This window comes from Trypanosoma cruzi, genomic scaffold (assembly GCF_000209065.1).
Source record: "Trypanosoma cruzi strain CL Brener 1047053517051 genomic scaffold, whole genome shotgun sequence".
NCBI classification, from domain to species: Eukaryota; Euglenozoa; class Kinetoplastea; order Trypanosomatida; family Trypanosomatidae; genus Trypanosoma; species Trypanosoma cruzi.
In genome coordinates this window covers 71,648-83,502 of record NW_001849392.1, presented here as the reverse complement: position 1 = coordinate 83,502, position 11,855 = coordinate 71,648, and the positions used below count along the sequence as shown (strand labels likewise).

General features: G+C 48.1%; 5 protein-coding genes across 5 annotated transcripts, besides 14 other annotated features; all 5 read right to left on the bottom strand.

Annotated features, from left to right (window-relative positions):
• Window positions 1-296, bottom strand: Tc00.1047053511115.49 (hypothetical protein, conserved; the record flags this gene model as incomplete). The annotated part of the gene is made up of 1 exon (XM_801800.1): window positions 1-296. A coding segment is annotated over one exon (296 nt), but the record flags the coding sequence as incomplete, so codon positions are not given.
• Window positions 1-11,855: a sequence feature (heterozygous, Esmeraldo-like haplotype).
• Window positions 414-442: a microsatellite.
• Window positions 801-842: a microsatellite.
• Window positions 1,246-1,283: a microsatellite.
• On the bottom strand, window positions 1,343-2,776 carry Tc00.1047053511115.40 (transcription elongation factor S-II, putative; the record flags this gene model as incomplete). The annotated part of the gene is made up of 1 exon (XM_801799.1): window positions 1,343-2,776. The coding sequence occupies one exon, from the start codon at window positions 2,774-2,776 to the stop codon at window positions 1,343-1,345; it is 1,434 nt and encodes a 477-aa protein (XP_806892.1).
• Window positions 3,000-3,019: a microsatellite.
• Window positions 3,105-3,156: a sequence feature (CT-rich).
• Window positions 3,244-3,264: a sequence feature (AT_rich).
• Window positions 3,312-3,373: a microsatellite.
• Window positions 3,581-3,600: a microsatellite.
• Window positions 3,822-4,253, bottom strand: Tc00.1047053511115.30 (hypothetical protein, conserved; the record flags this gene model as incomplete). Its single annotated transcript, XM_801798.1, has 1 exon — window positions 3,822-4,253. The coding sequence occupies one exon, from the start codon at window positions 4,251-4,253 to the stop codon at window positions 3,822-3,824; it is 432 nt and encodes a 143-aa protein (XP_806891.1).
• Window positions 4,253-4,289: a sequence feature (GA-rich).
• Window positions 4,344-4,383: a sequence feature (AT_rich).
• Window positions 4,532-4,975: a mobile genetic element.
• Window positions 5,618-7,966, bottom strand: Tc00.1047053511115.20 (GTP-binding elongation factor Tu family, putative; the record flags this gene model as incomplete). The annotated part of the gene is made up of 1 exon (XM_801797.1): window positions 5,618-7,966. The coding sequence occupies one exon, from the start codon at window positions 7,964-7,966 to the stop codon at window positions 5,618-5,620; it is 2,349 nt and encodes a 782-aa protein (XP_806890.1).
• Window positions 8,148-8,177: a microsatellite.
• Window positions 8,502-8,538: a microsatellite.
• Window positions 8,770-11,855, bottom strand: Tc00.1047053511115.10 (hypothetical protein, conserved; the record flags this gene model as incomplete). The annotated part of the gene is made up of 1 exon (XM_801796.1): window positions 8,770-11,855. A coding segment is annotated over one exon (3,086 nt), but the record flags the coding sequence as incomplete, so codon positions are not given.

The following is an 11,855-nucleotide window of genomic DNA, read 5'->3' as shown; positions in this document are numbered from 1 at the left end:
CTGTGCTGTTGTTCATAGACATTCAATGCCTCCTCAATCGCCGCGGCGCAGTCCGCATCTTGTTTCCCCGCCTCTATCAATTCTGCGTCCGTCTCCGGATCAAATCGAAGAAGCTCCTCGGCGTTGCTGCTGTTGGCGAACGCCACGCTCGATGACACGGAGGGTAGGCAGAGCACGCATGTGTCGTACCCCGCAGGCAATACCATCTCCAGCGCCGCGGGATCAAGCACCATCCCCGGCCACCACGGGTACCCCGGCTGCTTCAGCCAGACGAGCGTATTCAGCGGGAAGGCCATCGCCAGCGCACGCCGAGACAGACAATAGACGCAAAGAAACCACACACAAATAAGCACACAGAAGCCCACGCAGGCACGCAGTCCTCCCACACCCACCCACCTGGGTAATAGGCACAAAAATAAATAAATAAATAAATAAATAAATATGAATCACAACACAAACCAGCGAAATGTCGCAAAATATGCGTTGTTCCCTCGTCCCTTCTCCGCTTCTTTTATAAACCGAATCCAATTGTTGTTTGGGTGTACTGAAGGCCGTTTATGGCACGTTCCTTGTATTCCCCGGACCACGCCGCCAATGTTCAAAGCGCCCAAGAAACTCCTCTGATTCCGCCGCCTGTTACTACTTCCCAAAGAAATATCGGATTTGTGAAATAATTCAACTGACAAATGAGAGTGTGTGAGTGTGTGTGAGAGAGCCGGTACGTCCCAGTCTGCCTCCCTTCCTTCCCCCAACCCACGCAATGGGCGCCGACCGGAACACCCCTGATGTCGGTTAACCTGAAAGAAAAAAAAAAAAAAGAAGGAAGAGAAAAGAAAAGAAAAATTCAGTAATCCTCGATGCAGCGCCCAATTCATCTCTTCTTTTCAGCTGCAAAAAGGCAGAGAATCGCAAAGAAGAAAAGCCGCACAAATTTTGATTCCCATTTGTTAAAAAGACGGATTCCACACGAGTCAAATGTCAACAGTCCGAGAAGCAAAAAAGAAAAGGAAGAAAAATAATATCACGACAGAAGCAGGCCACATTTAAAAAAAAAAAAGAAAGTCAGCATGTGCAGGAAGAAGAAAACGATGCATTTATCTATACATGTTCCTTCTCCGCTTGGTTTAATCAACGACTCACACATGATTTCACCCTCTTCTGTCTCTCTCTCTTTCCCCCCACCAGATAAAAAACAGACATGTACCTCTTTTTTCTCTTTGTTCCGTTTATTTATTCATCCAGTCATTCTTTTCCCCCCTTTTCTTTCCTTTTCTTTTCTTTTCGTGCATGTATTTCTCCTTACTTTTCCCAGCCAGTGTCGCCACCTGCTCCTACATCTTCTTCACTCCGTTGTCCAGACGTACTTGCACTCAAGGCAGGTCACAAATTTCGTTGTGGGCTCATCCGCTGATCTCGTCTGCTGTTCGTAGTAGGAGCACCGGTTCTTACCACAGTTCGGACATTTGAACAGACTTGTAACAGAAACATTCGCCAGTTTTAACTTCTCCTGCTCTTCAATCATCTTCGTAATGCGAGCCTCCTCCATCCGTCTCTCATCCTCCGTCATGAGTGCGGAACGGGGAAGTTTCAGAAACTCCTTTCCGCTCATCGCGCGAGTAGCTAAACTACGCCGCAGCTGCGTCATACCGGGCTTCTCAAGTTGCTCCTGTAAATGCTTGCGGTCCTCCGGCTCAACCACGTCGCGGCAGAGCTCCTCAGCAACGGCCTCCAGATCACTGGATGTGACACCCGGGATGGGTGGATCGGTGGGGTTATCCAGCAGCTTCCGCACACGGTGGACAAACCTCATCCGCACGCGCTCTCCGTTCTCCACCGATCGCGACGCCAGCGGACCGGAAACGTCGTTCACATCGGCAAAGGATGGTGCACCAGCCGCCAAAGGGCTCATCATGGACAATTCCATCGTGCTACTTTTGTTGGCATCATCCTGTCGCTTTCCAAGCCGGTATTGCTGGTGTCTCTTGATGGCTTCTATGGTCTCAACGGGCATGGCACGTGCCCAAGAAGAAATAATGGCTCGCGACAATGGCCATAACTTCTCCAATTCTTTCCTGCCCAAAATACTGCCTACCGCCACGCCAATTTTTGTCGTCTCCAGCTGGCGCACCGTAACACTGACGGTGTCAAGATCACACAATTCAATGCGCAGCGAAGGGAGGTCGCAGATCGATACTGCCTCGTTGATCCGCCCGGCAATTTCAATCAGTTTCTCGTCCCGTAACAAATTCAACGCAGGCGCGGCGACGTGCCGTTCCTCTAATTCCGCCGCACGGCTGCGCTTGCTGACGGGTCGCTGGTTAGCCGCCGCATTCCCCGTGCCGCGCCGCATCCCATCCGTGGAAGATACAGACGCCCCTGTTGCGGTCACTACAGCTGCCGCTCCTGCTGCCACCCCATCACCCGTTTTATTCGCACTGCCGCGGTCTCCCGCTGCAAATTCGTACTTTAGCGGGTTCGCTGTCTCATCCGTTTCCGCACGACGTATCGCCGCGAGGAGGTCAGCGTCCGCCGTGACAGCCTTCTCCGAAGATGTCTCAAAGAAAGTAATACTTGTGGTGGCGCTCTTAAAGTGTTCCAGACTTGCCGGTGTTGTGGTACCCTCGTAGAAGTAAACGGTGATGTCACAGCCCTCAGCACGGCTCTGGCCGTTCGCACGGAGCTCCTCGTCGCTAACAATGCGGGCAGGCCACCAGTCGTACCCCTCCATCTTCACCCACACACGGTCAAACGGCTCATACACCGGATAAGGTACCATCTGTTACACAATTGGCTCTCTTCTTCTTACTCCTCCTCCTGTGCCTGTGTTTGTATGCCCTGTCTATCCTGCCGCTGCCGGTCCTCTTCTTTCGTCGTCTGGCGGCTTATAAATAATTCCTTCTTCTTTGCTCACAAAATAAATGGGGGCACACACAACCCACAATGAGACGCCCTCCCTTTTTATTTTCCCACTTTAACTTAAATAAATGTCCTTTTTTTTACTCTCTCTCTCTCTCTCTCTTTTTGTGGATGCCCAAATGGACACTTTGGGGATTCCACGCTGGGGCAAAACAAAGACACGACGGGTGGTATGAAATAACCACGGAAGAGAAAGAAAAAAAAAAGACAGAAAGAAATAAAGGCAAGCAAAAAATAAAGTACATATTTTGGCCATGACGACTTACTCCCCTCCCGCTCTCCAGGCAGGCAAAGAAGCTCTTTTTCTACAGCCACAGGATAGAAAGGAATATATTTTTATTTTTTTTTGCTGCATTGCTTCCCTTCCTTCTCGCCCATTCACTCGTATTCTCATGCAGACATACGCAGAGAGATAGATATATAGAGAGATAGAGAGACAGAGACGGATAGACAGACATCAAGAAAGTCCATAAAGAAGCAAACAACACAATTATCCTTCCAAAATGACACACATACATGTATACAAAACAAAACGAAAGAAGAAGAAGAAGGAAATGCACCAAGAGCACACAAACAAGAACAACAAAAAAAAAAATATTGCCTTCTCTTCTCTATTCATGAATTGTACACTTATGCGTGTGTGTAATATCATACATTGGGATACTTTTTTTTTTTTTTTTTTTTCTATTTCAGTCGCCGCTTCCTAAAAACTTCACGTACAATCATTCCAGCATTCACCGCACAGAAACACATGAAAAAAAAAAAAAAAACACGCAAACACCAATCACACGCCTGTTTATGTTCGTTCTTCCCCCCCGCAATATTCCACATCTATTACACACCTTCTCTGCTACTATTATTCCTAACTCACAGCCACTGCTCTGTTGCAGGTTTCACGACAGCGCCTAGTAGTTCGGGTTCACCTTTGACTCCAGTGCGAGCGCAAGCGGAGAGTCAGGGTCGATAGGTGGGAAGATGCTCTGCCGGCCAAAAAGCGTTCCAAGAATAAACAGCAGTAGAAATTTGGTGAAAAATCGAATGTCCCACACAAAGTCCTTGAAGCTGTACGTGCGGAAATATTCCCCTGAGGCAAGATAACGGCACTCATCAAAGAACCGCACAACACGATAGTGAAAAAGTTGTTTCTGTTCGTAGATATAACGCTTTGTACTGCTTACTGCGGCATCTGTTCCACTGGCGTTGTGTTCCGCAATCGTCTTGGCAATGCAGGCATCAACCGCGTTAAGTTTTCTCGCTGAGCGCTTCTCAATCTTGCAGGCTACCTTACAAAATGGCGCCAGGAACCTCCCCCTGGTAACGGTCTTAGAAGATGACATCTCTCTCTTTCTTTCTCCCTTACTCCCCTTCTCTCTGTATTGGAGCTTCCTTTTCTCCCTTCGTCACCGTCTCCTGGGATCCAATTGTGCAATAATATATATATATCAATCTATATATTTTATTTTTAATGAATATGTCTTTTTGTGTGTGACCCCCTTTTTTTTTGTTTTTGTTGTTGTTTCTTCCCCCTCCTTTCCTCCTCGTACGGGTGGTTGAAATGAGTGGTGGCAAAAAAAAAAAAAAAAAAACTGGGGGCATGAAAAGAATTTCACAACAGAATAATCTTCCGGGCAGCTGGCCGGATCCTGAAAATTATCTATGGAAACCGAACAAGTTAGGAAAAAAGGGGTTCGTTAGTTAATTGCTTCGATGTTTTCTTTTTATTCAATATATATATAGAATTCTGTGGACCACTAGCATGGTGCTTTGTCCTCAGTTAGGATTTGGAATATAATTACTTACGAAGTGGCAGACTTTGGGGTCCTCCAACCACAAGACCCCGCCGCGACGGTGGGAATCGAAAGGGGGTGGGTGGGATGGCAAAATAAAAAACAAAATATTATCTGGCCTCTATCGGCTCCCTGCCCCTACAAAGTCGTGTTCTTCCCAAAAGATTCATACGGTAGAAAGTATCATGAAGAATGCCTTCATTTATCAGGATATAAACATACATTAATTAAGTTAGCCAGCTCTCCCGCGATCATTCTTTTCACAAGCTCCTGGACAGGCTGAAAGAAAGACGAGCTAAAAAAGTAAGAGAGCCGAAGGAAGGGCAGTGACCTGCGCTCGTTGCCAAAACAACAACAACAAGAAGAAACTTTTCCACTCATTTTTACTTTTGTTACTTTGATTTGCTCACCCCCATTTTTTCCCTTTTCATCAGTCTTCCCGCGGCCAAAAGGTCAAGCCACACACGCCAAGAAAACGCATGGAAACAAACGTGCTGCACGGATCCTCTTCCCTAAAACACACACGTGGATCTCTTTCCCCACAGCACATCAAACAGACACTTTTTTGTTGTTGTTTTTCTGTGTGTGCTTTTCACTGTTTTTGTCCAACTGAGTAAACCATAAGGGGATGCACAAATGATGCGATGCGTGAATTGACATCACTGCAAAGTATGCATCATTCCTTTCCTTTTTCTCCTTCTTTACATTAGGTCGTTTGTTTGCTTGCCGTCATGCACATATGCGTCATTCGCCGTCGGTACCGCACTGCACTCGTGCTGGCACCATACACGCATGTACCGGGAAATTTAACACTTCCGCCCTCACGCATGTGACGTCCCATCCCTCTTCCTCCATGTTACTATCATTTGTTTTTGTTTTACTTTTTGATTCTCCTTTTTTCGACCGATTGCTGCCTACCGCAGCCGCCTCTTTACCAGAAGCGACTCCATCCGGTCAACGATGACTTTCGTCACGGTTCCAATCCCCTTCGTGCGCCCCTCACGGAAGATGAGCTGCTGCCCCACCTTCATGAACTCGGGACGGTAGAGAAAATGAAACCGCACGAGTGACCGATCGCCGGTGCGGAGAACCTCCTGCGCCACGTACACGATGCGAGCGGACTGCCGCACGGTGGCGGAGTGAATGACAGGCTCATAGTTCACCAATATCGTAGTGGAGTGGTAGAGGATTGTGACATCCGCCTCAAACTGCCAATATGCCGCAACCGGGTGGTGCGGGTCGGCGAGAATGTTGCCTTTGCGTATGGCGTTACGCTTCTCCTTCTTGAGGCAAAATGCGGCGTCGCAACCAGCCACCGCCTCCTGCTGTTCCATGCCCTTCACATGAATGGATTTGATGTGCACCGTGCGGTACGCGCCAAAACTGTCTGGGCCAAGAAGCACTGCGTCATTCACGTGAAATACGCCTTGCGTCACAATCCCTCCAACAACCGTGCCAACGCCGGTCACAAAGAATGTGCTGTCAATCACCATTTCTCGAGGTTGCATCCGGGCCTTGCGCCAATCTTTTCGCAGAGGGAGGAGATTTAAGAAACGAATCAAGTCCTGAATACCGTCCCCTGTAACGTTGCTCACCTCAAAAATAGGCACTATGCGGTCGATACGCAGGTTTTTCGCAGAAAGCACAACGTCTTCTATACGACGCACCGGGTAGGGCAATTTCCTCACGGTCGGAATTTTAAGCAACTTATTAATGCTTTTCAACGTCTCCTGTCGAACGTTTTCCGGGGTAGAGTCAATACGAGTAACGACCACAAAAAAAGGAATCTTAAGTGCAAGGCAAAGGGCAATGTGTTCTTTTGTCATGCGTTGAATGCCATTGTTTGCACTGATCACGATGCAGGCGTAGTCAGGCATATTTCGAGTCATACCGAGCACCGTCGTCTTGAGGTAACGCTCGTGACCGGCGAGGTCGTATAGCGTGAGTACCTTTGCACTCTGCGCCACCACCTCCTGTGCAAGCTGCCCGGCGGAAATTCCACCACCACCGCCCAGGCGCTTTAGTGCGGGAATGGTGTAGTTCACTACTTCTCCTGTCGAGGAGAGTCCAAGGAAATTCTCGCTGATGCTTGAAGTGCGCCCCGTTGTCGCCTCATGTTTGTGCTTAAAGACAAATGCACGTGCGGAACCTCGTCCGTCGTCACGACAACCACGCGTAAGAACGGACGTGAGTGTTGATTTGCCGCTGTCTACATTACCGCACATGGCAAGGCGTAGGTCAATGTGCGTTTCCGACTCACTCTGACGAACAAGAAATTCCTGCGCAATAATCTTCGCCCTTTTATTCCCGGTTCCGTTTCCCACACCACCGCTACCATGACTACTCTTAATAGTACTGTTGCTGTTGACGTCGTTGCTGCCTGTCCCCTGAATCCCACGCGGCCCTTCTACCAATGGCATGCAGCCAACGCCAAGGCTTCTTACAGACTCCCGGAACTGAGCAACACGCTGCTGAAATTCCTCCATGCTACGTCCAGAAACAAGAAAAAAACATTCCCCTTGACCCTCCGTGATAGACGCCGCGATGGTGGACTCGCTGAAATCCTCCCTTCCAATGACAGTTCCCTTCCCATCGCATGACGCCGGTGGCGCCAAAAAGCATGACGTTGCCGACATATTTCTACTCAACGCCAGCGATTCACTATTTTGTGGGTCAACGTACCGTACAGCGGTGCTAAGAGTCAACTTTTTTCGAAGACTACTCACCAAAGCCTCACTGTTTTCTTTCAATGTGTGTTCACCCTTCTTGGCGCTAAGCGCCTGCAAAATAAACTGCGTCTCCGAGAACTGCAGTTGACTTAAGTGACTGTCGTCGATGTCCTTCTCCGCATTCCTATTTTTATCCTCGTTTGCATCGGTGCTTTTCTTGACATCCGAAAGTTCTCTGAGACGAGTAAATTCCGCCTTAACGGACTCGCTCTGTCCGTCCCAGAACACCGCAATGACGAGGCAAACCGCCTTCACTGTCTTGGATGCCGTCACAGCAGTCTCGTTCCTGGTGCCGCCGGTGGGACGGATGATGTCTGCCGCCACCTGCCCCAATGAAAGCAACGCAGCGGCGTGGAAGCGGTACTCGTCACCTGACGACGCACCAACGTTGCGGAGCACCACCCTATTAACAGGGGGCGTTAAACGTTCCGCTACGACGTCACGCACCCATTCCGCGAGCTCCAACGCCTCCGGCTCCGCCAAGACGAGGCAGAAACACGGAGGTGTGTCGCCATCTCCCCCGCCGCCTTGCATGTGTTCCCCAGCCGTCTTTCTCCCTTTCCTCCTCGTCCCTTGTACGCAATCTTGTCCTTCCTCCTTCCTGTACACCAAGAGGAAAAAGAAGTGACCATAGCGTATACATTTATGCGTGATGGCACAACCACAAAGTAAAAAGAAAAGTAAGAGAGTGCTATGGTATCACATCAACAGTGCAACACATGCACACGCACACACACACACACACGAGAACAAACATGAGAGAATAAATAATAAATAAAAAAGCTCCTGTCACTTCAGACAAGAAGCCCAAGAGGAGATACAAATAACAGGCACATGCAATGTTCCTGTGGTATTGAATTGGCTAGAGCGCTAAGTGATCGTGATGGCTCGATGTTCTTTGTCAGGGGAATAAAGAAGAAAAAAAAAAATACACGAAACAAGTGTCCACGCATTGCCGCCAACATTTAAATATTTCTCTGAACAGACAGGAAGAAACAAAAAAAAAAAAAAACGTATTGGAATAGAGAAAAAAAAAAAGTCGGAGTGGGGAGAATAATAAAATAAAACAAAACAAAAAATAAATAAATAAATAAATAAATAAATAATGATGAGAATAATAAATGTCGACATCTCACATTCAACGATTATTTTTTTTTTCCATCTTCCCCCCCCCCCCCCCCCTTTAACTTTCACCATCACCCCCCTTTCTTCCTCTCCTCGTTGGCGTCCATCAGCGCACAGATAACATACTCACACTCACACACAAACGCACGCGTGTATATTATAAATAGATAGATGGATGCAACAAAAGAAAATAAATAAATAAGGCGGCACCACTAAGAAGTTGTCATTTTCGTCATGTCCGCCGTACGATTTTCAAAGCGTAGCACCTTCACCGCACCGCTGTGGTAACCAACAAAGAACACAGGCACATCGGGACGTTCCTGTCGCAAGGCCGTGATGGCACCAAGACGTGGGGTTTGGCTACCAGTAAAAAGAAACCCATGGTGCTCCACAAGAACAATACGGCCGTGTTCCATTCTCTCAGGCGGCAAACGCACAACACGCCACAATGACAGACTGCCATCTTGATGCCCTGTAATGAGAAGCTGAATGCCAGAAGCCCACTCGAGTGTTTCATATGTCGTGACAGCTGTCATACTGGCAATAAAATTTTTGCTGTCGTCTACGGCAAAACCAACTTGCCCCGCCTCATCCTCCAAGTGTGGCGCGGTCTTGTCGGCGTTGGGGAGAGGGCCGACTCCGTACGGCTCGCCGTTCCTATCAAACAGCAAAAGATGCCGACGTGTGACTACAATGGCATTTGCACTTATGGGATCAATAGCTGCAGCCACCACGATAAGGTCGCCTGGGGTTGCCAAGGGAAGCAGGCGAGAGAGATCCAGGACATGTAACTTCACCGTGTGGCAATGCTGAACACACCACACCGTAGGAAAATCGATGCCACTCGTAGTAAAGCTAATAATACGGCCGTATTTTGTGCTCAACGCAAATCCAGCGATGGGGTTGGTGTGGTTACACAATGTTGAGCTTAGCACCAGCACGCCATCTGTTCGGCTATGACTAAAACAATACACAGTACCACTGTTGGACCCGATTAAAATCAGCGTCTCACGACAACTCACACAAAAGGCGCTAACACTCGCGGGAATTCGAAGAACCGACTTGCAACGTACAGATGACAAAAAATGTCCTCGCGTGTTATCAAACCGCATCAACATATGTTCACTGTGGTTCCAACAAATTATGTGGTCCGTGTCATCAACCGGTAAAGAATACTTGTAACAACACATATTCATTCCACTTCGTGTCGTGACAAAATCAAGTACGGGACTCTCATGAATTTGGAAGGCATCTGAGACGCTCTTAGGCATGGCTTGGAAACTCCCCGGCGCTGGATCCTCTAATGTGTACCATGTCTGTGGTGAGTCTAGAGCATGCATGACCATAGAAAGCACCTTTGGCAATTGTTCCTGAAATGCCGTCGTATATGTGTTGCCGCTGCACAGCACATTACCGCCAGTCGTAGAATGTGCACCGCCCGTGCCACCGGTGGAAAGCATAGGATGACATGGTTTCAGTTCCCGTTGTGCAGGGTGGCGCTCTTGAAACAACTGAATTGGGGTCTGCCCAAAGTTGTCCACCTCCGCAATGATGACATCAATGTCATGTGGATTATCACACTTTTTTAAAGCCTGAAGAACCTCCTCACCGTACGTCATGCGCTGAAACACATTGTAGCTCTCAACAGCAAGTTTTCCACATCGACGTACACCAAAGATCAGATCAATCCAACGATGAATGTTCTGCAAAACAAAATTGCTCTCCAGTGCGTATCGCATGACGGATATAAACACCTGCGTCGAGCCCTTGGCCCAAGGAGGAAGTCTCACGTCATTCACAACCGTACCGTCGGACTTTTCGCCAAACTCGCAATGATTTGCATTTACAAGAAACATGCCATCAAAGAAGAATTCTGGCATTAACTCTTTACAGTCTGTGGGGCCATGCACACACGATTGAAAGGAGGCATCAATGGAATCAAATAAACGCGTGGCTACGTCAAACTCACCGCCTTGAAAGATGCGTGCAAAAGTTGTAAATGGCTCCACACGAATGAGAAAATGTAATACCCCTCCACTCGTAGAGTAGTGCGTGCCATGATGGAATGGCTGAACGCCTTCAAAGTCCGGATCGGCTTTTTGCACCTCCACCATTTGCTGGTAGACTTGCATCACTTTCTGACGTCGTTCCTCCGTTTGTGCCCCCATAGGAAGCGAGAGATCACGATATGTTTTGGGGGAGTCCATGTCAAGTTCACTTGACTTGTAATCGGCAAGCACCCATGGATAGATGGGGTATTGGTTAAAGTCTCTCCTTGTACGGCCCGCCACAGAATTAAGAAAAGTGATATAGTCATATGTAGAGACTGAACCTGCTGCCCAACGGATAAGCATCGAACGAATGCTAGCGGTTCTTTGTGAGTGGTCAAAAAATTCACAGCGTTTCGTGCCAAGGACGTCCTTCAACACAGCAAGAAACTTGTCTCGTGCAGACGTGTTCATAGATTGATGTGCATCAACCAGAGACAACATGGGACCATCGTCATACATGAGCTCAAAGAGAATGGCGGTATCCTGGTGCATGTAGTATGCCATGCGTACACTCCGAATGTTCTGCAGGAAATACACCCAAAATAGATCCCTGTAGGAGTCTCCAGATGCCTGTCGAACCGAGTGTGCAATTTTGGTTCCATCATGAAGTTTCTCTGTCTCAATTCGTCGTCGCTTCTTTCCACCGCCATCTGTAAGGAAACGCTGCAGCTTGTTTGTCATAGAGACTGCGAAACTTGAGGCCGTGAACTGAGAGCCCCACTTGTTTTTCGAGCTCTTTGTCGTGCTGATGTGGACGGGAAGAACAGGCTCTTCCCTCTCGTCGTTTTCGCGCTGACAGAGAATAATGTCCCCCTCCACCGTGATGCGGGAAAACCCAATCAATTTCAACGAGGAGTCTGTGAGAAGAATCAGACACGGTGTTGCATGAATTCCATGAATGCGGAAACCGTTGCTAATGAAGCGTAGAACCTCATTTGGCTCAAGGAGGTATCGGAGCAAAGAGAGTGCGGAAGGGGTCACACAACAACTAATATCCACAAAAGGAGTACCTGTATGAAGAATATACGGTCGGCAACAAATCGCAAAAGACTGCACCAAAGTAGAGATGTGGTTGTGCTGTTGCTCACAGTTGTCTGTGCCCAATACAGTGGACGCAGCATCTTTTGAGACGTGATTCGATATCACCGTTGTGTAGTTCCCACGCAAATCTAAATAATTTAATACACGCACACGGGGGTCATTTTGCTGCAAAGAACATTGTTGTTTTACCAACCAAATGCATTTGG